Below are 21,571 nucleotides of genomic sequence, written 5' to 3'. Positions count from 1 at the left end.
AGTTTATCTTTCTCCACTGCAGGAGCTTTTTCCTGCATCTAGGAAAAGGTCAGGGACATCAGGTCCAAGACTTCAGCGGATGAGATAGCTGCAAGGACCTGTCGCCAAAAGGTTTATTGTACCTGTCATGGTGGCAATCTTAGGACCCGTTGGTGGACACCAGCAATTAGAGAAGCTGTCAGTGTCAAATATTAGGTGTAGATTCTTTAGATTTGACTGGGAGGTGTTGGCAGGCCAAAAATACCCATGTCATATTGTGGAAGTTGCTATAGGAATATGAAGTTCCAGGCCTGTTGCTTTGATATCCAACTGCACTTGCAGTTTGCAGGATATTCAGTTTGAAAACCAAAGGGTTTCATCTGTGCTATTTGTAAATGATAATGATATACCCTTGTCTTCATCAGAGTGTGATATCTGGTGTTCACTGGAACAGTCATGTTTATCTCCTGGTGAAGAATTTCCTGTTCATCCAGGTAGTGGATGAGTACATGACCCAAGTGGATTATTTCAAGTACCTTATGATCTTGTTCATGAGTAGGTGTAGAAGTGATCATGATATTGACCAACTACTTGGTGTAGCTATAGCAGATTTGTAGATGAAGCATTTAAATATCTGGTCAGTCTAAATCCTCATGTTCATCTATGGTCATGAGGTCTGTATAGTAACAGAAAGAATGACATCATGAGTATAAGCAACTGAAACCAGGTTTCTGCACAGGGTTGCTGGGTACACTATGATAGGGTGAGGCGCTTCGCCATTCTTAAGGATATTGAATAGAACTGCTGCTCCTCCACATCAGTTAAGGTGGTTTGGGCATGTAGTTAAAATGTTTCCTGAGATCCAAGGGTGGTGTACAAGGTGCTCACAGGAGACTAAGTAGCTGACCTAAGAAACTCTGTAGGAATTCTCTTTCTTGAGTATCTTGTGAGCTTGTGTTGCTACCATGAGTGACCAGGTAAAGTGGAAACAAAAATTATGTTTTTGCTTTTTGTTTTATTTGCTAATATTTTGCATTTACTGGTTACACAATCTTATTAATGATGGGGAGAAAGTCTGGAATGATTTGTCGTGATTATAGCCTTTACATGAACAAAAGCTGATGTTTAAGCAGGGTGTGTAGACTTTTGTTATTCACATAAAAATTAAACAGCTCTGTATCCGATCTGACCCATGTGTACATGATGTCTTACTTACAATTAAGCACTATGTACAAATATACTTTAACAAACTGTTAGACACACTGCATGTCCCTTACCCTGCAATTCCAAGTCAGTGAGGCTGGGATTCAGGGTGTCAATGTCGCTGCCAAGATCTCCATCTGGCAAGAGTTCCTTCAAACTCTGACCTGCACATACTTTGTATTCAGCCTGCATTGGAACACTTTGAGCTGGAAAGGTCGAGGTGAGGAGAGGAGAGTCCAAGGATCCTGGATGAGATGACTCATGGACAGTTTGACCCAAAGAAAGCTGTTGTCTGCTGGTATGAATGCTTCCTATACCCTGCAGAGGAGGAGGAGGAGGAGGCGGTATGTAGTGTGGCCTTTGACTGAAAGAGATGGACCCTAATCTGGAGTTCGTTGAATATGTGATAGACTGGCTGGAAATGTGTGCTGATGGGAATGGAGACTGAATTTGGTATTCAGGTTGATCTTGGACCAACAAATGTGTATTGGAGAGATGTGCTGAGCTGGTGTAGGCAGAAGAGGAGACTTTGTATTTATCTGATTTTTCTCCAAGCAGCCGGTCTAGTTCTTCTGAAATGAAAATAAAGATACATATTAAAACTTTTACTTTAACTGTAGGTGTATTTTCAAATATTGGCTAATATCATATGTTTGTACTATGGCAGTAAAACATACCTCTCTTGTACCTTTTCAAATATCAAAATGAAAATGATTTACAGTTTTGCCTTCTGTCTTCTGTGTTGTAGCTGTCTTGGTCCAGAGAGAAGAAGAAACAGTGCCCTCAGGATGATGTGCAGTGTTATGCTTATACTAATCTCAGCACTTGGCCTTAGAGCAACAAGGGAATCTCTTAGAGACTGGTGTGTTTCTAACAGGTGGATGCCACTAAGCTAAAAACAACTGGTTATACCTTTTAGGTCTACCATAGAATGGGTTCAGTGCTCACTCTTAAAATCAATAATTTTCTTTTTTTTTAATTAATTTAGAAGAGTATGTAATGTATTGTTTTCGCTTTCACATGAAACAAAGAGGGTGAAAAAATATGCTGGATTGTTCAATTCTGTAAATTGGAATGAACTTGTATTATGAAAGTAAAGAATACATTTCCTAATCAGAAACTCTGGATTAACAGTGACGCCCATAATTTAATAAAGTCCTGAACTAACATATTAACTTACAAGAAATGTAAATAAAAGCTCAGGAAAATAATTAAAGAAGCAAAAATTCAATAACTGGACAAACTGGAAACTAATACAGCAACAATCTTTGTGCCCATAAAGTATTGGCATTTAGATGCTTAGGAAAGGTTACAAATCAAAGTCTCGTACAATTGTATACAAATTGTCATGCCAAAATGAACTTAATATTGTCTAGGCCCACTTTTATCCTGAGAAACAAGCCTTGCCTGCAGTGCCACATGTTTTATACTTATTTTACAAGCTAATGGAATTAATATATTGTTTTTATTAGTATGCTGCTGCTGGAGTATATGAATATCCCCTTGGGGATTAATAAAGTATCTATCTATCTATCTATCTATCTATCTATCTATCTATCTATCTATCTATCTATCTATCTATCTATCTATCTATCTATCTATCTATCTATCTATCTATCTATCTATCTATCTATCTATCTATCTATCTATCTATCTATCTATCTATCTATGTCTATCGTGATTATATTCTTTAAGAGGCTGCTGCTGGGACAGAATAAGCGTAATACTGCACATTGTCACAAGCATTCAGTGGGATGATGCCTTGTTTCTTGTACATCTGGAAGATAAACCTGCTATGCCAGAGTATTGTGTATGGACTACAACATTAAGGTTGTGGTACCATCAAAGCTGACCACCAAGATTCTAGACTTATTACTTTCAACCTGCACAGCTGGATTTTGAACTTCCTAAATGGTAAACCCAGCATGTCCAGATTGGTAGCATCACTTCTCCATTTGAATTCTTCACACAGGCATCCCACACTGTAGTATACTGAAGTCCCTGCTGTGCTCTTTGATAATCCATGATTTGTTTACATTTTTTGGATTGGCCACAACACCTCAGCTATAATTGAGAAAGCTCAACAATATCTTTACTTCCTCAGATGTTGAAGGGTGGCCTCGATGTTTCCTTCTATGCTCACCGACTTATACAGGCACAGAGCTGAGTCCAACCTTACTGACTCCATTACGTTCTGTAAATGCATCTGGTCAGCTCTGGACCACAAAGCATTACTGGGTGATAAGAGTTGGCTGAGAATATTACTGCAGCCTTTTGCTCAGGATATGCACAGCACACATTGATGTAGAAAGTCAAATAGTATTATTAAAGACTTCATCCATGCCACACAGTCACTTTTTTCTCTCTTCAATTCTGGCAAACTATACAGGACTGTTAGCTTTGATACCACTACATTGGGGAGGATTTTTATCCACTGGTCCTAAGACTGCTCAGTAGTCACTCACAGCTGCATATGTGTTTATTTTAAATTCCGTTGCATTTTTAATGTATATATTCGTTATCTTAGTAAGATTCATTCTTTATATTTTGCCGATATTTCACTAGTGTCACTAGTCTGTGGAAGAAATTTAATTTTATTATGCATACATTTCAATGAATTAAAACATGAGTTTGAGTTTTTTTTTTTGTATAGATTAGTGTTGAACAATACTAAATGAGTAACATTTGGTTTCCATGGTATAATAGAAAAAATGTTAAGAAAGCTCAGTATATAAAAGGAGTTGGTAAATATATTTTCTGGTACCAATCTAAAGTCTGGCAGGTCAATAATTTTTAATGAAATACATAAACATTGCTTAAAATGAAACAACATCCATCAAAAGAATTTCCCTTCTACAGCACTTGTTTTTAAGAAACATGTATCCATTTCAAACATCTGCTTATTCCAATATGTAATGTTTTTGAGGCCAGAGATTATCCCTGAAATCTGGACATGACAGTGCACTCAGTCTCAGTCATATTAGGCCAATTAACATGCAAAAGACTAGAGATGAACTTGCACCTACTCACAGATAGTAAAAGAGAGTGCAATCTGAAACTAGCAGGCTAGAGCTGTGATCAACAGTAGCAACACTGTGCAGTGCTTGTTTAAATCCATTGTTATTGTGACTTTGGCTGTGTTATTTTTGTAGCTAAAGATGTACTTAGTCTGCTACCTACCAGGTCTTGCCATGCTCTTGCGCACAGTGATAGGGTCTTTCCTCCTCCATTTATGCAGCTCTTCTTGCATTTTTTCAACCTTGGTGGGATTCAGTGCCCAAAGACAGCCTTTGCGGGATGAACTGCCATTCTTATTTTCCACCTTCTCAAAACACTTGTTCAGTGATAGGTTGTGGCGGACAGAGTTCTTCCATCCATCTGGGGCTGTCTGTATCAGGGCAAAGGTGGGTGAAACATAGGTTATGGAAAAACATCAAAACAGGAGGACAAGAAAGGATAATGCTAAAAAAAAAAACAAAGGATTACTTGAACATGAGAAGCTGAAAATGTGTTGATAGGTCAATGAATGAGCAAAGAAATCTATTTGTCAAGGAAAATTACTTGAACTAGCCAACCCGTGGCGTAGCATACGCCGCATAATTATGTATTGATGGATGAACACTTCCTGAACGACACAGTTGTCCAAATGGGGTGGGTTTGTGGATACCACTGTGAGTGAATGAAAAGATGGACCTCTGGAGAGAGCAACATACAATTGTCCGTGACTGAAAGCGAGATCGTCTGTGACGATAGAGGCCACGTTGGTGAAAGTTACTTTGTCGGTAGGGATAAGTTTCAGTTCTTGTTCATTAAGGTGTAGTGAGTCTTCGTTGTTGATGCTTAATATAGCTTGCGTACTGAGTTGTTCCGGATTCACAGTTGAGAAACACTTTTTTAATTTCTTTTAAGCACAGGGAAAAAAACGAACATGTGAAACATCCGTAATGTAATAAGGCACCAAGAAAAGTAACATTGCAATAATGCACACTACGACCCGATCGCTGTAAACAGAAGTGAAAACAAAATCGAGCCCAGTGCATTCTTTAACTGCCTTGTAGCACAGTGGTAGTGTTGCTGCTTTGCAGTAAGGAGACTGTGGAAGATTTTGGGTTCGCTTCCCAGTTCCTACCTGTGCGGATAGCGCTTTGAATACTGAAAACACCGGTATATCAATGTAATGAAGTATTATTATTCTTATGCGTCCAGTGCTCTCTCTCTCTCTCGCGCCTGTATGTGTGTGTGTGTCGCTCGCTCTCTCTCGCACACTCGCTCGCACGTGTTCCTGTAGGCAAACGCCGCATAATAATTTATTGACGGCTGAACAGTTCCGGAAAGACACAGTTGTCTAAAAGGGGTGGTTTTGAGGATACAACAGTAAGTGAATGAAAAGATGGAACTCTGGAGAGAGCAACATACAACTGTCCGTGACTGAAAACTGGTTTTGGCAGATACATGCATATCTTTTTGAAAGTTTTGCCCTGTGCCATATTAATTGTCATCGCAAAGGCCAATCTAACAGGAAATTGTCTTCGTGTAAAAATAAAAGGCAAATTATCCGCGACAAACAAACTGTTTTACACGCTGCGTACCAACCCGCGGCGTAGTATACGCCGCATAAACACGCCGCTTTTTAAATGTTTTTTAAGCAGAGGGAAAAAAATGAATATTTGCAAAATCCTTAACGCTGCTTTCAGTAAGTACAATGCACACGCATTTAATTTGTCGGCCACTTTTTGCCAGCCGTCTTTTCTGGTTTGGGCTGCTTTTGCAGTGTTACCGCTTGTGCATATTAAATCTTGAAATCCTTCGAGTAACTAATTAACTAATTAACTAACACCCACACACACAGCTTGTGTGAAAAAATGCGCCCGTTCTTTCATAATTTTGTTGCAGCCTATTAAAGACTTGCTGATCATGTTTTCTAGACTCAATCTACAGTACATTGGCTCTTCACTCAGCGCGGGAGCGCGCATTCATCTCGGATTATTACATCCAGCTAGTCTGCTAGACTAATCTGCTACACGGCTGCGTTTGAAAAACCGACTTATCCCGGATGAGTTTCACCGGCATTAATGATTAGGAATCTGGTTGGAACAAAACCCTGCAGCCACAGGGGTTCACCAGGACCGAGTTTGGGAAACACTGCTGAACACAGACGAAACCGACTTAGGTGAGGAGTTGGGGCAGGCAAAGTAGTTGCATCTATTGATTATTCAGTGTTGTTTGCCTGGGTGTCTGATCTGCTCGACGGGATCAGAAATAAAAGGAAAACAATGTGTAGGCAATGTCACAGGTGATCCTGTGGTATAACGGGTCCACAGCTCCCCTTCAAAAGGCCATTTTTAAATAAATAATCACCACGCTTACAGCGTAGCGAGGGGCGTGGAAGTGTGGCTGAAACAGTTTCTGGGTGGAGTCGTGCTGCGGGCATTTCTCCCCTGTGCAGTGTGCGAGCGAGTGAGGAGAGAGAGAAAGCCGGTACATTAGAATGAGCGAGAGCAGGCTCGAAGGCAATATGTTCCTGCGGTATAGCGGGTCCATAGCTCCCCTTCAAAAGGCCATTTTTAATCAGCCGACTGACAGTAGTGGAGTCAGGCACAGAGAAGGTCAGCTGCTGAGAGAGAGGGTCTCGACTGTTGCAGGGCCTGCATCGGTGAAGCAGGTGAGACGCTAATGAAAAAGAGGCACAGGGCTTATTGGTTTTTATCGACTGCTTCCTTCATTATGTTTTAACCTCAGTTTTAAAGGATTGTTTTAAGGATCCCATGGGATACCCCTCACAAATTGTTTTAGACGCTGCATACAGCGATTCACATCCGCGAGAAACATGCCTCTATGAACAGTCAACGTGGCTCAGAGGTGCATGTGGACTCTAGCACAGACAAACATAAATGACACCATGTTTTCCGAGTCGTCGCGTCCGAGTTGGTGGGCGTGGCTCTGTGAGTTGTTGTCGTATCCAATGGTCTTACAGTTGGTGGGCATGGCTCCATCCTGCGTGCACCATGGGTGTCTTACTTGTCGGCGACTTAGTGAATTATATATATAGATATCGGAGGTCTGCGACTTCTTTACTAATACCCTGTAAATTTTTGAGACAAGCTATTTAGGTCTCCTCAGTCTGCATCTCGAGCGGGGCTTCAAACATTTAAAAGTCCGCACTGCAGCTGTCCTTTTGTCTCACTGCCTTGTCTCTCTTACCCTAGACATCCTCTGTTTTATTCTTTATGCTTTATTATGCTGTATTCGAATAAAGTTTCTGTTTCTTGAAATCCCTCATTGAACCTATGCAACCTTGTGACCCAAGCATGACAGTATGTTTTGCTTTAGTCACAATTAGGATTGTGATACTTGTGCCTCGTATTTTCTGTTATTTTTTTGGGATATGTGGCTGAAACATACAGTACTGTATATATATATCTTACTAAATGCATATAACTGCATTTACTTTGGCTGAACCCCATATACAGTATATCTGTAATGGCTAGATTTTACCTTTTTGGCTAACAATACATAATGGCTTTCAGAATGCACACTGAAAATAGGTAGGTTATTACTGCCCATCAGCTTAGCTTGATTTTTTTCCTGCATTTATTCAAGTTAGTGAGGCTATGTTCAAGTAAATGAGAACAATTTCATTTTTACAGTGTAAGCAACTATTGTAATGTACTGACTTTTGCAGTGATATTGTAGAGTTCATGACATCTGTCTTCTCAATGTAGAGCTGTTTTCTACTTTGGAAGCAGAGCCTTTTCTGAAAAAGTTAACACAACTTGGGTCTGTGTTGATCTGTCATGTTGATAAAGTGGCCAATTTATTAATGCTGTATGTTTAATCTTCATCAGACACATCTACAGGTATGCTGCCCTTGCTTGCAGTGTGCATTCCTTTCACCCCATAATAGTTTTTTTATATGTACCTTTTCTTGGAAAGAAGCCATTCTTTTAACTCATCAGCCTCTTCAGTCAACACCTAGATTCACCTACCCATTCATTTTTTAATCACACAAAGTATACCATCAACTGCCAATGTTATTTTTTTCATTCTAAATAGTGAATTGTTTACAGTACTTTTCAAATATGCTATATGCAGCTGTACCTGCATAATGTATCACACTGTAGGTTTCAGGCTCTAGGAGAGGTGGTTTAACCCAGAAGACCTCCCTGCATTTGCTTTCTTTCTTTCAGCCCTTGTGGTCGGCGGTTTTGGCCTGGTATTGCCATAATATTTCCCCTGTGCCTCTTAAAACTCTGAACTGCAATTGTGACAATGCACAAGAGTGTATATGACGGCTGAAATAGTGAGTTGTAGTTAAAGACTTGGTTATGAGCCATTTTAAGGCCATTTAAATTTACAGTGTTGGCTCTGAGATATACCTGTGAACTGGAATGAATGGTATTGCTATTTGAAACTGAACTTCACTAAGCTCTGGCTCTGTGTGTGTGTGTGTGTGTGCGCAAAGCGTTTATAATAAAATTACAGGCTGATAATTTTATGTTCTTTTGCAGATTAAAGGAAATTTGAAGCTAAGGTCTGCTCAACACTAAACTCATGATATGTGAGCATTTGAGAAATTTGAACTTAGGGACATTTTTTAACATATGTTTGTCAATTACTTTCTTAATATCCATTACCATACTTTGAATGACTGAGTCTGCATACAGTTTTTCACTGATTTGATATCAAGCAATCCAACTGTATAGTTTTAAGTTCCACAACATGTAAAATTTCCTTCTTATTGGGTTTTGTAAAGAAAAGTACCGTTTATACTCGCGTATAAGTCGAAAAATTTATGCCTTAAAATTCATTCAAAAAAACAGGGTCGACTTATCCACGGGGCAACACAATTGTCCATAGAATTTGGGTAATGACATTGTACACACAACGCTTCACGGTTAAGTCTTTGAAATAATTATAAGCCAGCAATACTATTGCTAATTAGCTAGTTTTTTTCTAATTTCATTAAATAATTCTTTAAACTGTTAAATACTTGAATTTGAGCATTAGCTTTTGCAGGTTTTGGATAACAAACATACCATTAGCTGCCACGTGCAACCAGATTTGGAATCAAAAGAACCAAGGCAATGCACGCTATCAATGCGATGCAAGCGCAGCCCGCGATTCAAAAAAATTCTCTGCCTACCTGTTTGTCTCATCTGACAGTAGCTGAAAAGCAGCATCAGGAGAGAGCAGCCTGAAGTAGTCCAGCAGCGGGTGATCTGTCGTGTCCAACAGCAAGCCATGCTGTCTTGTGAAGTCCGGTAGCCAGTTCGGCTCCCACGGATCAATGTCTGGGTATTCCTCCCACGCGAACCTTGCCGTAGGTGCATCGGCTGCGCGAATGCGTTCAGCTGGCAGCCAATCAGCTGGCGCGGCATTGGCTGGTGTCCGATCAGCTGATGCCGGCTTCTCACTCTCTTGCTCGATTCCTGATCACTGTCAATAAAATCTGATTCTGAAAAATCAGAGTCCGACTCAGCGATAATGTGCAAAACATCGTCTGCCGAGTGTTTTCTTTTCTGCACTCGCTTCGCTCCCTTGTGACATGTCGATGCCATCTTGCCTTTGTTTACATTTGTTTACATTTCGCAACTCACGCACAGGCAAGGATTAGTTGCCGAGTCAACGAGTGTAGCATTTCTCCAAGCACAGAGGGAATGCCTGTGATGTGACAGTGAGTTTTGTTGCCATTAACAGCTGATTGTCGCCCTCTATCTCTGATAGCTGTCAAGTTTTACCCTCGACTTATACGCGGGTCATAACAAATTTCGTAATTTTCGGCTTAAAAATACACTCGACTTATCTGCGAGATCGACTAATACACGAGTATCTATGGTAAATGATGAAAAATGACCTCTTCAACACCGTTTTTTTGTAACTTAGGTAGAGACTGCACTGAAGCTATCTCTACTGTGCTTTTGTCAATATATCTGTATTCATGCCCAGTTTATTATTTCACTGTTTTTGTCATTTATATATTTGATTTACTTGTCATATCACCAGAGATTGAAGGATGTGTTGCATGTTGGTCCTTGCAGATTTATGCTTTTTTTCTGCATATAGCCTAGTTCATTCTATTTCCATAGTTATTTCTTATGCTCACTAAAGGTTTAGTTAAACATCAGAGTGAGTATCTTAGATTCAGTTTTTAACCTGTTAAATAAGGAGCTACAATAACAGCCAACACTACCAGATAAATAGAACTAGGAAATGGTAACAAAGTCAAGGTGACCAAGTGAGGACAAAACACAGCAGTAATCAACCTCCCTTGTCAGTGTTTTCCTGTCTAAAGTTCATTTGCTGGATAACAAATTAACTGACAGCAAAGCAAGATCAGCTTCACAAAGTGATATCAGAAACTGCTTACCTTATCTGTAGTTTTTAATTATCATGTTCCATCTGTTTACCTACTGAGACAATTCCCTAGTCTTTTTAGGTACATTCACAGACAATTAAAAAAGCACCTACTACCGTTGTCATGTCTGTCTGTCTGCCTGTCCACATGAAACAAGATGGCTCCTAGTGCACTGATTTTATTGAAATGTGGGAGTGTTCTTTAAGGGAGTTTGTCAGGAAAGTTCAAATTTCATTGAAATGTTTCAAATATAGCACACTATACAAATTTTTGAAATTTCAAAAGTTCACATTAAAAAAAATACTACATTTTCAGATTTGTCTGCCTTTTAAACAGGGAAATATTCAGTGTAACCTCAATTACAGATTAGTTTACTGTATCAAATTTTCTCATTCAAGAGTCATTCTGGACAACAAAACAGTGAAACACCTATAGATTTGTGCGCATTGCTTAATATGTTGCTTGTAGAATGTTGCAGTGAATAACCTTGTACTCAGAATTTTCGTTACATTAAAAACAACATCACAGATGCATTATTGGAACGTTATAATGATTTCTGTTTCTCAAGACACTAGAATTTATTGGCAAAGCACCATAATGATTTGAATTTGATTAAAACTGAATGCAGACAGGCATTTTAGTTTGAGACTTGTAATGGACAGCCGGGTCCCATGCCCGGTAGGGACGCCCCTGCTGCATCTGTTCCGGAGGAGCAGCCATGGACAGTTCAATACCTCCCCCGGGACGCTTGGTGGCAGCCTCCCTGGCAGACGATGATTCCCCAACCCGGCGCATGGCTCCATGGGAGATGGAGTCCTCCACAGCCTGGTTGGGGGCTCGGATGGCCGCTAGGGGGAGCTGCATGGAGTCAGCAGCCTCGCTGGTCGTATCTTCAGCCCCACCCGGAAGTGCAATTAGGACCAGGTGGTCAAGCACCTGGAATGCTTCCGGGTGGGATATAAAAAGGGCCAGCCACCACCACTCAGGAGAGCCAGAATCGGGAGGAAGAGGACGAGGTTGCCTGGGAGGAGTGGTGGTGCCAAGGTGGAGAGAAAGAATTGTTGTTTGTGCTGTATAAGTGCTTATGGGACTGTGTTGTGGCTGGGGGGATTACGGGGAAGACGTGCCCTCCAGTTGAAGAAAAATAAAAAGACTGTTTATTTTACACGTGCCTCTGCGTAAGTCTGTGCCGGGTCGGGCGCTATGTAGCACCTTTTCTACAGACTTCAACAGAGATTTTGAAATCTTCATTGGATGCATATAAGAAATCTGAACTACAATTAACAATCGGCCATCCACAACCAACAAATAACAATAAAACATCGATTAATGCAATTTTTTTCATGACTTGAGTTGGGATCTACTGTCTATGAAAGCAATTGTAGCCCTCACAAGCCTATTTGGGCTCCATTTTCAGTGACGTATTGAAGTACTATTAAAAAGCTTGTATTTTATATGCCCTAGTAACACATTACATTATTGCTTTTGTTTTTAAATATAACTCACTCTTACAAAAATATTTAATAAGCAAAATGAGATAGCTAACTGAGTAAGTCTAGGCACTACAAAATTTTTTAAAAAATTCAAATTTTATAACAGTAAATGTTCTAATTACATCTGAATGTTACACCTTATGTACATTTTCTTACTTGTTATAATGAGTGTCTACATCCCACTGAAGCTAACATTAGGATGATGCTGACCAATCTGTAAAACATCATTATGAATAAGTACTTTACATCTGGGGGGGATTATTTTTGCTGAGGACTTCATTAAAGCAAATTTCAGGAAATTTACCCTAAATATCAACAACATGTCACCTACCGGGAGGGCTAACACTCTGGATCATTATAGCATGCTTAAACTGGACTAAAGAGGCACATAAAAAGCTGCAGGATTATTTTGATTCTCTAAGTTGTGGCATGCTTAGGGATTCCTCCTCAGATCTGCTCTGGTAAGCCAGTAAGAAAATCACTGTTCCAGAGAAACTGGACTGTTCAGTGGCACTAACTCCCATTGTGATGATATGATTTGAGAAATTTGCACTGGTAAACAATAATTGTAAGATTACAGGTAGTTTGTACCACCTCTTGCTTGAATGTTATCACATCTTGTCTGTTGAGGTCTGTAGAGGATGCCATATTTCTTGCACTTTTATTTGAATACATGACAATAAACATGATTTTCTAAACCATGAAAAAACTTTTTTGGAGCCAGAACTCATCCTGGCTACATTAATTGTAAATATGAAACAATACTGGGTAGAATGTCAGACCATAGCACCTAACTCAGTTCAACATTTCAATTTAGATTTGACCCTCAAACTAATATACATGTTTTATGATGCAGAAGGAAACTAGAGTGCCTAATGAAAATTTACAGCAACTTTTCAAAGAAGTGTACATGATGGAAACAGGACTACCCATTGAGGGAAGACGTTTTCTCAGGTATAAGCAAGAAGATAGTTTTCTCAGTTCATTTACTGCTGCTAATGATGGATAGCACTGGCCTTACAGCAAGCAATCACAGAAAATAGCCTAAGTATTTGATACACATAAGGCTTATTTCACAAAAGCTTTACTGGGTCAACATATAAGATGCAAGCAAAAAAGAAAGAAGTAGGCCACCTAATTAATGGGATTTGTATCCACCTTATAAACTGTCACTCCCTTTTAGATTCACTGACTTAATATGTTTAAATTACTAAGAAGTAGTTAACTACCAAGAAACAGTTTAGTAAAAGAGTCCTCAAAATTTGGTCTCATGTTTTGAATGTTCTATATTGTAAACTCTTTCCAAACAGAGAATAGGGACCATGCACTCATATTAATAGATCATGCTGTTCCTTCTCCGTATCAATTGCTTATCCCTCACCTCTAACACTGGTTTTGTTTTTTAAGTGGTAGTTTAATTCTTGAATGATCCCATTCTCCCCCTGTCATGGTGTAAGTAAACTCCTAGAAATGTACTATGCCATTGACCTCACAGTTTTTCTATGTATCCTTTAGGACTGGGCAAATCTCCTGAATTGAATACTGTACAAGAGATGTTTTCTATTTGCTGTATTACCTTGAAATATGGGAAATGCTCTGTCATGAAGTTGTAAATTTCACTGACTGGCAAGCTTCCTGTTTTGCTGTTCCTTAGTGCCATGAAGATCAAAATACTGTTAAAAAGAAAAGAACACAAGTTTTACTCACTACTTGAACATATCTACAATAGTCCCAGTAACCTTTATGTAACACAAAAACACAAAAAAAGCAATCTGTCATTGGTAAACTAATTTTTGAGGTTTTAGGCCACCCAGTAGCCAGTGTCAAATAAAACAGAAGTCAAGTCAAGTCAGAGTTGATTTATAGAGCACATTTAAGGCCACAGAAGTGGTTTCCAAAGTGTTGTACATGAAAGTAAGAAAGTAATGTCAAAGATTATTGAATAAAAAGTTAATAAAAAGAAATAAACGTCAAAAAGTAAATAAAAATCAATAAACAATTAACAAATAACAATATCCAACCATAAAAAGCATGTCATGAGTGACTAAAAGCCAGAGAGAAAAAAATGTGTTCCCAGCATAGATTTAAAAATTGACATGGTTGGAGCCGCTTTTATCAGCGGTTAGGTTGATCCAAAGCCAAGGAGCAGTCACCACAAAAGCACAATCCCCCCATTTCTTTCGCCTTGATCATGGTAAGGCCAGTAGCAACTAGTCAGGCGATCTTAAGGATCGAGAAGGGGGCATAAGAAACAAGGAGGTCAAACAGATAAGCCGGGGCCACTCGTTTAAACAGTTTAAAGTGTACAATAAAATTTTGAAATCAATTCTAAGACTGATGGGAAGCCAATGGAGTGAAGCCAAAAGGAGTGATGTGCTTACGCTTATGTGACCCAGTTAAGAGCCTCACAGCAGAGTTTTGGAGCAACTGCAGGCAAGAGAGAAGAGTTTGATTGACAACACTGAACAATGAGTTACAATAGTCAAGGCGGGATGAAACAAGAACATGAACAACTCTTTCTAAATCAGCAAAACAAAGAAAATGCTTGATTTTTGAAATTATTCTTAACTGGAAAAAACAACTTCTTATAACACAGTTTATCTGCTTATCCAGTTTAAGACTATTCTCGAGGATAACACCCAGACTTTTTGCAGATGTCTTGCAATGTTTCACTAGAGGGCCAAGGTTAGTGACAGGTACACTGGATGGACTAAAAAGTACTATGATTTAAGTCGAGAAAATTTGACAACGGGCGGCACGGTGACTCAGTAGGTAGCGCTGCTCCCTCGCAGTTAGGAGACCCAGGTCCGCTTCCTGGGTCCTCCCTGCGTGGAGTTTGCATGTTCTCCCCGTGTCTGCGTGGGTTTCCTCCGGCGCTCCGGTTTCCTCCCACAGTCCAAAGACATGCAGGTTAGGTGGATTGGCGATTCTAAATTGGCCCTAGTGTGTGCTTGGTGTGTTTGTGTGTGTCCTGCGGTGGGTTGGCACCCTGCCCGGGATTGGTTCCTGCCTTGTGTCCTGTGTTGGCTGGGATTGGCTCCAGCAGACCCCTGTGACCCTGTGTTCGGATTCAGCGGGTTGGAAAATGGATGGATGGATGGAAATTTGACAACATCCAGTCATCCGCAAAACAGTGGAAAGATACATTATGCTTACAGAAAATAGATCCAAGAGCCATGTATGATGAAAACAAAATTTGTCCAAGTATAGAACCTTGTGGGATCCCGTATTTTAGTTATTTTAGTGTGGATGGTGACAATTCAACCAAATTAACTGAAAGATTCCTTTCAGAGAAATATGAACGAAACCAATTTAGAGCAGTACCTTGAATGCCAATAACATTCTCTAGACGATACAATGAAATGTTCTGATCAATAGTGTCAAATGCTGCAGTGAAATCTAAAAGCACAACTACAATAGATGACCCAGAATCAGCAGTTAAAAAATATTGTTTAAGTACTGCGATGTTGTTTAAAACCAGACTGAAAAATTTCATGTATGTGATTATACTCTAAAAGTGTTTGCACTTGATTGAGTACAGTCTTTTTCAGGATCTTTGACATAAAAGTTAGCTGAGATACTGGTATAAAATTTGACAATACAGTCGGATCAAGGTTTTTTTGTTTTTTTTTTAAGAGAGGGCGCAACAAAGCATTTTTAAAATAGGCCAGGACTGAAACAGTTTTGAGGGAGATATTAGGAAGGTATTAGTAATACTCTTAATAAAAGGCCCAAGAGTTTCAAAGACCTCTTTTAATAACCATGTAGGAATTATATCAGAGGGACAGGTTGTGGACTTAAAATGACTGACGAACTGGGACAAAACTGGAAGAGAGACAGGTACAAATTAATTTAAAAAGACAGAATAGCTAGAGGAATTAGGTTCCTCATGGGAGAGTGATGGTAAACTAGATCTGATTGTATTGACTTTATCCACAAAGAAATTAAAAAAAAAAAAACTTCTCACACATGGAGATTGACAACTCAGAGCAAATGGGGGTCAGAGGATTTCATGCAGCATATATGACGTTGAATAGAACTTGGGGTCTATGATATTTTTTGCTGTTAACTCAGAGAAATATTTTGATTTTGAATTTTTAACGGCCCTCTGGTAATGTGAACTATTTTTTTTTAATTTCAAAAGACACCTGGAGGTTGTGTGTCTTCCACCTACGGTCTTCCTCCCTACACACCTGTCTCAAAGTGTGGTTGTTGTCATTGAACCAGAGTTCTAATATAATCTTGGGATGAAAAATTTTAACAGGAGCGACTGTGTCTAATATTTAAGTGCAAAAAGCAGTAAATTCGGTAACTAATTTCTTCTGCACTTATGAGGTTGAATGAATTTTCTAATGTGGGAGCAGTGTCCCTAAATGCACTTGAAAACTGTGTGGCAGTAGAGGGTTTAATTATACGAGAACTGTGAGAAGTAATTCTAAAAGTTGTGTGACATCTGCATTAAAACAGGTAGGTGGTCAGAGAAATGCACATTACATATTTCAAGATTACAGATATTCATCCATCCATTTTCTAACCCGCTGAATCCGAACACAGGGTCACGGGGGTCTGCTGGAGCCAATCTCAGCCAACACAGGGCACAAGGCAGGAAACAATCCTGGGCAGGGTGCCAACCCACCGCAGAGATTACAGATATTAAGACTCTGAAATAAAACAAGGTCCAATGTGTGATTATGAACATGTGTGGGAATCGTAACAGCCTGTATAAGATAAAAAAAATCAATAACATCTGTGAATTCCTTTACCATTGACTTATCAGGACAACAGACATGAATATTAAAGTCCCCAATAATAATAAGGTTTATATATATTGATGTAAAAACTGCCAAGAAGTCAGAGAACTCCATGATAAAATCTGTGCTGTGTTTAGCGGTCTGTGAACTACAGTGCACAGAAGGGGAATTCATTCTTTTTAATTACAGAGTCACATTCTTGATAGAGTGATAGTCTGTCACTTGACACAGTCAAGTAATTGGCCAATTTATTGCTACCAGCCAAACTAATATATGAGTTGTTAGATAGATGGAAATTTGTTTAATTTGGGAAATTTGTTTTTTACAGAAGCTCTTTAAATACATAAATAGATAAATTAATATAAATACATACACACTATGGTCTGAACATACCCCATAATGACATTGGAAAGAAAAGATTGTCATAGTCACAATGCTGTTTGTATACTGTAAATGAGCCCCAGTAGTGTTTCTTGACTGAAAGTCCTTAGTGTTAGTGTGTGAGAAGAAAGGATGTGCAGCATTGTTCCTAATGGCACTCAGTTTGGTTTTAATTCTGTTCTTTGGTACTATCTCCAGGGGGTCCAGAGTGTGTCCCATAATTGAGCTTGCCCTTTAATTAGCTTGTTGATTCAGTGGGCCTCTCTTGTAGCGATGTTACCAGCCTAGCACACCACAGTGTATGAAATTGCACTGGCCATCACAGAGTTGAGAAAGGTATGAAGAATGTCCCTTCCCACATTAAAGGATTTAAGATATGTAAGTAAAGCAGAGTACCATAAAGATACCCCTATGGACTGAGGAAAATCTAAATCTTACCCAGACACGGCCAGTGCTAAAAAGTGTGCTACACAATTCATTCTAAATTCAGCCTTTTTATCTAAGATAAAATGACAGATTTGAAAGATTCCTCTTTAAGGTTGTCCACAAATGGAATGGAGGAAGTTTTTTATTGATGCTGATCTTTTTTTTAGGAACTGGTGATGCAGAAGTTGATTTTCAGATCTCTGAAGATTAAGTTTTCAGTAGTTTGGAGTTGACCGACTGGTAGATGCATACAATACTGCATTGCTGTTCATAATTTGTTGATGCATGTCTGTCATTCAGATCCTGCTTAACTTGCTTTTTTTAGTAAATGTTTTTCATACATGAATGTTTGTGTTCTACATAGTGAGTAACAGGAAAGAGGAATTCAATTAATATAAGTTCAACTGGTAATCACCAGACATACCTGTAAGAGTAAATGGGCTTTGGGTAGAGTGACTGCTGGGTCTCCGGCAAACTTTGTGGTGCTATCCGCTGATAGGGATAATGAGTTCCATCTGAAAGTCCCATTGGAAAAATTGATCCTTGTGAGACCTGCACACATAAACAAGAGAAAACAGCAAATTGGCTACATAAAAAAATCCTTGTTTTTAGAAAATAAGTCCAAACTCCACATGATCTGATTCAGTGGTTGAAACATTAGAGTGCCATTCATGTAATTACTGGTTGAGTCTTCAAAATTTAACTTCTACTGCTGGAAATTTTAAAAAAGTAAAAGAGTTGTAGTCTGCTGTTGTGATGTTTGAGTTACTTTTTCCAAAAGGTTACAGCTATGCTATATTACAGTACCACCATGTGTTACAAAATGCTGACACTAACCGTTAGCATTATGAAAATTTAGGCCTTGTGTTTTTTTTTTCTTAAAGGTCTTCCAGTTATTAAGAATTTATAGATTTCTTAAAAAATACTACTCCAATGTTCTGCTGTAGACCCTTACTTTTTATATGCAGTTAAGATGTACCAGTGGCAGAAATAATTTTGTTATCTTCTGATATTTATTTTATTCATTATTGCTGAGTATTCTGTTTGTTATTGTCCCTAGAGAATAAAGCTGGTTTAAAAAAAAAAGTGAATATTCTTTCTTAACTTGAATTTCAAATCACCTAGAGCAGTGTTGCTCAGTCCAGGCTCTTGGAGATACCCTGTGGCTGTAGATTTTTGAATTATCATATTTTTTAACACTATGTTTAACTGAATTTGTATAGTTGGGCTGACTTGTCTCTGCTTGCAATCTGTCATTTCAGAAATTCCAAATAGTGGGCTTTAGGTTTTGAAAAAAAAAAATGGTGGCACCTTTTAATAGACATTACAAATCCTGAGGCACTGCAGTACAATTGTTAACATAATGTAGCATTCTTAGATCTTGCTTAATCCAATACAGGGATGTGGGGAGCCAGAGCCTATATTTGCATCATTGGGCACAAGGAAGGAAATATTTAAGTAACTCTATATTAGCCCACATCAAGTGAATATAGGTGTGTGCCTGAGTGTACCCAGTGCCAGAAAGAGTCCTGCATTGTTGCCAGGACAGGCTCCAGCATCTGCAACCCCAGAATAGATAAATTGGATTCCTTAAGGAATGGACAACAGACATGCACTGTATTTGAAATATAAAAATATATACACATTATAACATAAAAAGTGATAAAGGTAAAAAAACACTTTAATTAACAAAACAAAAGAAGGATAAGAACTAAGTACTAAAGCAAAAAAAGCAGAAATAAGTACTGCTGCCATATAGTCCATGTTATACTATGCCGGTATTGAGTTTTCTTTCTTTCTGATGGGGTGACTAAATCACTTGCCCTCCTCAAAAGTACTATTGTGCAGCAGTACCAGTATCTCTTTCTGTCTCTCACATTATTTTGACCCACTCCCTCTTCAGATGCACCTTTACTTTTGGAATTCAGACTCTCTCGATGTGAGATGGCTTTAACACTAGAATTCTTGAAGCCTACGAAAAAACTCGTAATCCCGGCCCACCTTAAATCCCTTCACACCTCTCTATCAGCATCTTTTGTTTTATAAATGCGTCGATCAGCACAAGCAGCAAGCAGCCTGCTGTCCCATCCCCCACCTTGATGAAGCTCAGCTTGGGCAAAAAGCTCCCCCTGCTCAAGGTTCTTTATCTGCATGTCCAGAGTTGTATAGGGTAAATAATACAGTATATCGTTATTTGGAATACATGCATATCATGTGTGTTCTGTGTCTACAAAGATCTGGGTAAGTGTAAGATGAAAGGAAATGCAAGAAATGCTGAACACATACCTAAAGCAGAAACTGTTTCCATGTTATACTAATAATGACGTGAAGTGTATAATGTGTGAAGACTTTAGTCCAAATATCAAATAAACACATGCACTTTTATTCAAAAATATAACCAAAGAAAAAAAGCGTGATTTACGTGTGGCTGTCAATGAGTTAAAAACTAAAGCTTGCTTTTTACATTTGCAAAACAAAAAACGCTGATGGAGAGGTGCAAAGGAATTTAAGGTTGGTCGGGATTACGAGTTTTTTCGTGAGCATTAAAGGATTCTAGTGTTAAGAACTCAAGGGTAAATATTATCTGGTCTTTGTGATTTGTTTGATTTTTGCCTAATTGATCTGAGTAGTACTTCCTTCTCGACAATTTTCAAATCCTTCAGTACCTTCCTAGTAGTACAATTTACCACTGGGAGGTTATCCACTTCCTCACTTGTGAAGACCTAAGAAAAATGCAAGTTTAGAGCGTCCGCTATTTCCGCTACATCTTTTAATTCCCCTTTACTATTTCTGATGCACTTTGCCTTCAATTTGTTGTTCTTGTTCTTTTACTACTAAAATACTGAAAGAATCTCTTTGGGTCATCTTTTCCCTTATCAGCTATATTCCTCTCCAACTGTCTTTTAGCCTCCCAAATATCCTTCTTAATGGTTGCCCTCATGTTCTCATATGCCCTACAATTCACTTTGGAGTGATTAGACTTATATGCCTTATAAAGCTGTTTTTTTCCTTTGCAGCTTCTTTTTTAACTCTTTATTAACCCACTGCAGAGTTTTTTTTTAATTTCCTATTAATTCCAAATTAAGGTATGTACCTTTCCTGCATTACATTTAAAACATTTTAAACCACTGCTCCTCAAAAAGGTTATCCCCATCTATTCTCCTTAGACTTTACCGCATCTGCTCATAATTTGCCCTATCCAAGTTAAACTTAACAATTTTAGTCTTTTGCATCCACACTCTTACAAAAAACAATATTATGGTCACTTGACCCTTTGAGATCCAATCACCTCTACACCCTCAATTCTATCTTGATTATTACAAAATACTAAATCCAGACACGCTTCACCCCACATTTGTGCTTTAACATGCTGTGTTAAAAAAACAGTTACTGATTACTTCTAAAAACTCCTGCTCTTGTGCTCCGTCATATGCAAGATTCTCTCAGTTAATATTTCAATAATTAAAGTCCCTTGTAAACTTGCATTTTTAATATTACTAAAAAGATGTGTGTTGAAATTACTGTCTACATTGGGTGGTCTATAACACACTCCTAAAATAAGGTGTCTTTCCCTAATGCTTTCCAGGCAAAGCCACATATCCTCGCTAAGATGGAGCTCATTGTCCAACTTGCATTTAAATTCTGCCTGACATAAACAGCAACCCTACCTCCCTTTAACATTGACAAATTTGAAAACACAATTTTATATTCAAAAGTTCACTGTTCACTCTTGCATTTTCAGATCATGTTCTAAATGTTTGTTATATTTCGTAATTGGCAGATCTTTCCAAGTTAACATGCATGCTTTACCAGTTAAGAGCAAGTTGGTTTTTTTAATGGGAAAACACATCCACTCTGCCAGACAAGATCCAGCATTTTTAATTTTATACACTTTGGATCGCATGTTTAGAAAGATTAATTTTCAACAGTCAAAAATGCAGTTTCATTGTAGATGGAAGGCCAGAATTAACAATACAATATTT

At 38.6% G+C, this 21,571-nt stretch overlaps 1 protein-coding gene across 1 annotated transcript in view; it reads right to left on the bottom strand.

The window, feature by feature from the left end:
* foxn1 (forkhead box N1) overlaps nucleotides 1-21,571 on the bottom strand; it is a 49,712-nt gene that overhangs the window by 9,667 nt on the left and 18,474 nt on the right. Inside the window, exons 4-7 of the mRNA XM_051931450.1 lie at nucleotides 18,013-18,140; nucleotides 13,607-13,703; nucleotides 4,363-4,570; nucleotides 1,257-1,754 (exon numbers count right to left, since the gene is read on the bottom strand). Coding sequence (XP_051787410.1) covers nucleotides 1,257-1,754; nucleotides 4,363-4,570; nucleotides 13,607-13,703; nucleotides 18,013-18,140 — 931 coding nt within the window. The remainder of the gene's footprint in view (nucleotides 1-1,256; nucleotides 1,755-4,362; nucleotides 4,571-13,606; nucleotides 13,704-18,012; nucleotides 18,141-21,571) is intronic.

Source organism: Erpetoichthys calabaricus, chromosome 8, assembly GCF_900747795.2.
Source record: "Erpetoichthys calabaricus chromosome 8, fErpCal1.3, whole genome shotgun sequence".
NCBI classification, from domain to species: Eukaryota; Metazoa; Chordata; class Cladistia; order Polypteriformes; family Polypteridae; genus Erpetoichthys; species Erpetoichthys calabaricus.
The sequence above is the reverse complement of the archived record's forward strand: the minus strand, read 5'-3'. Positions and strand labels throughout refer to the sequence as shown.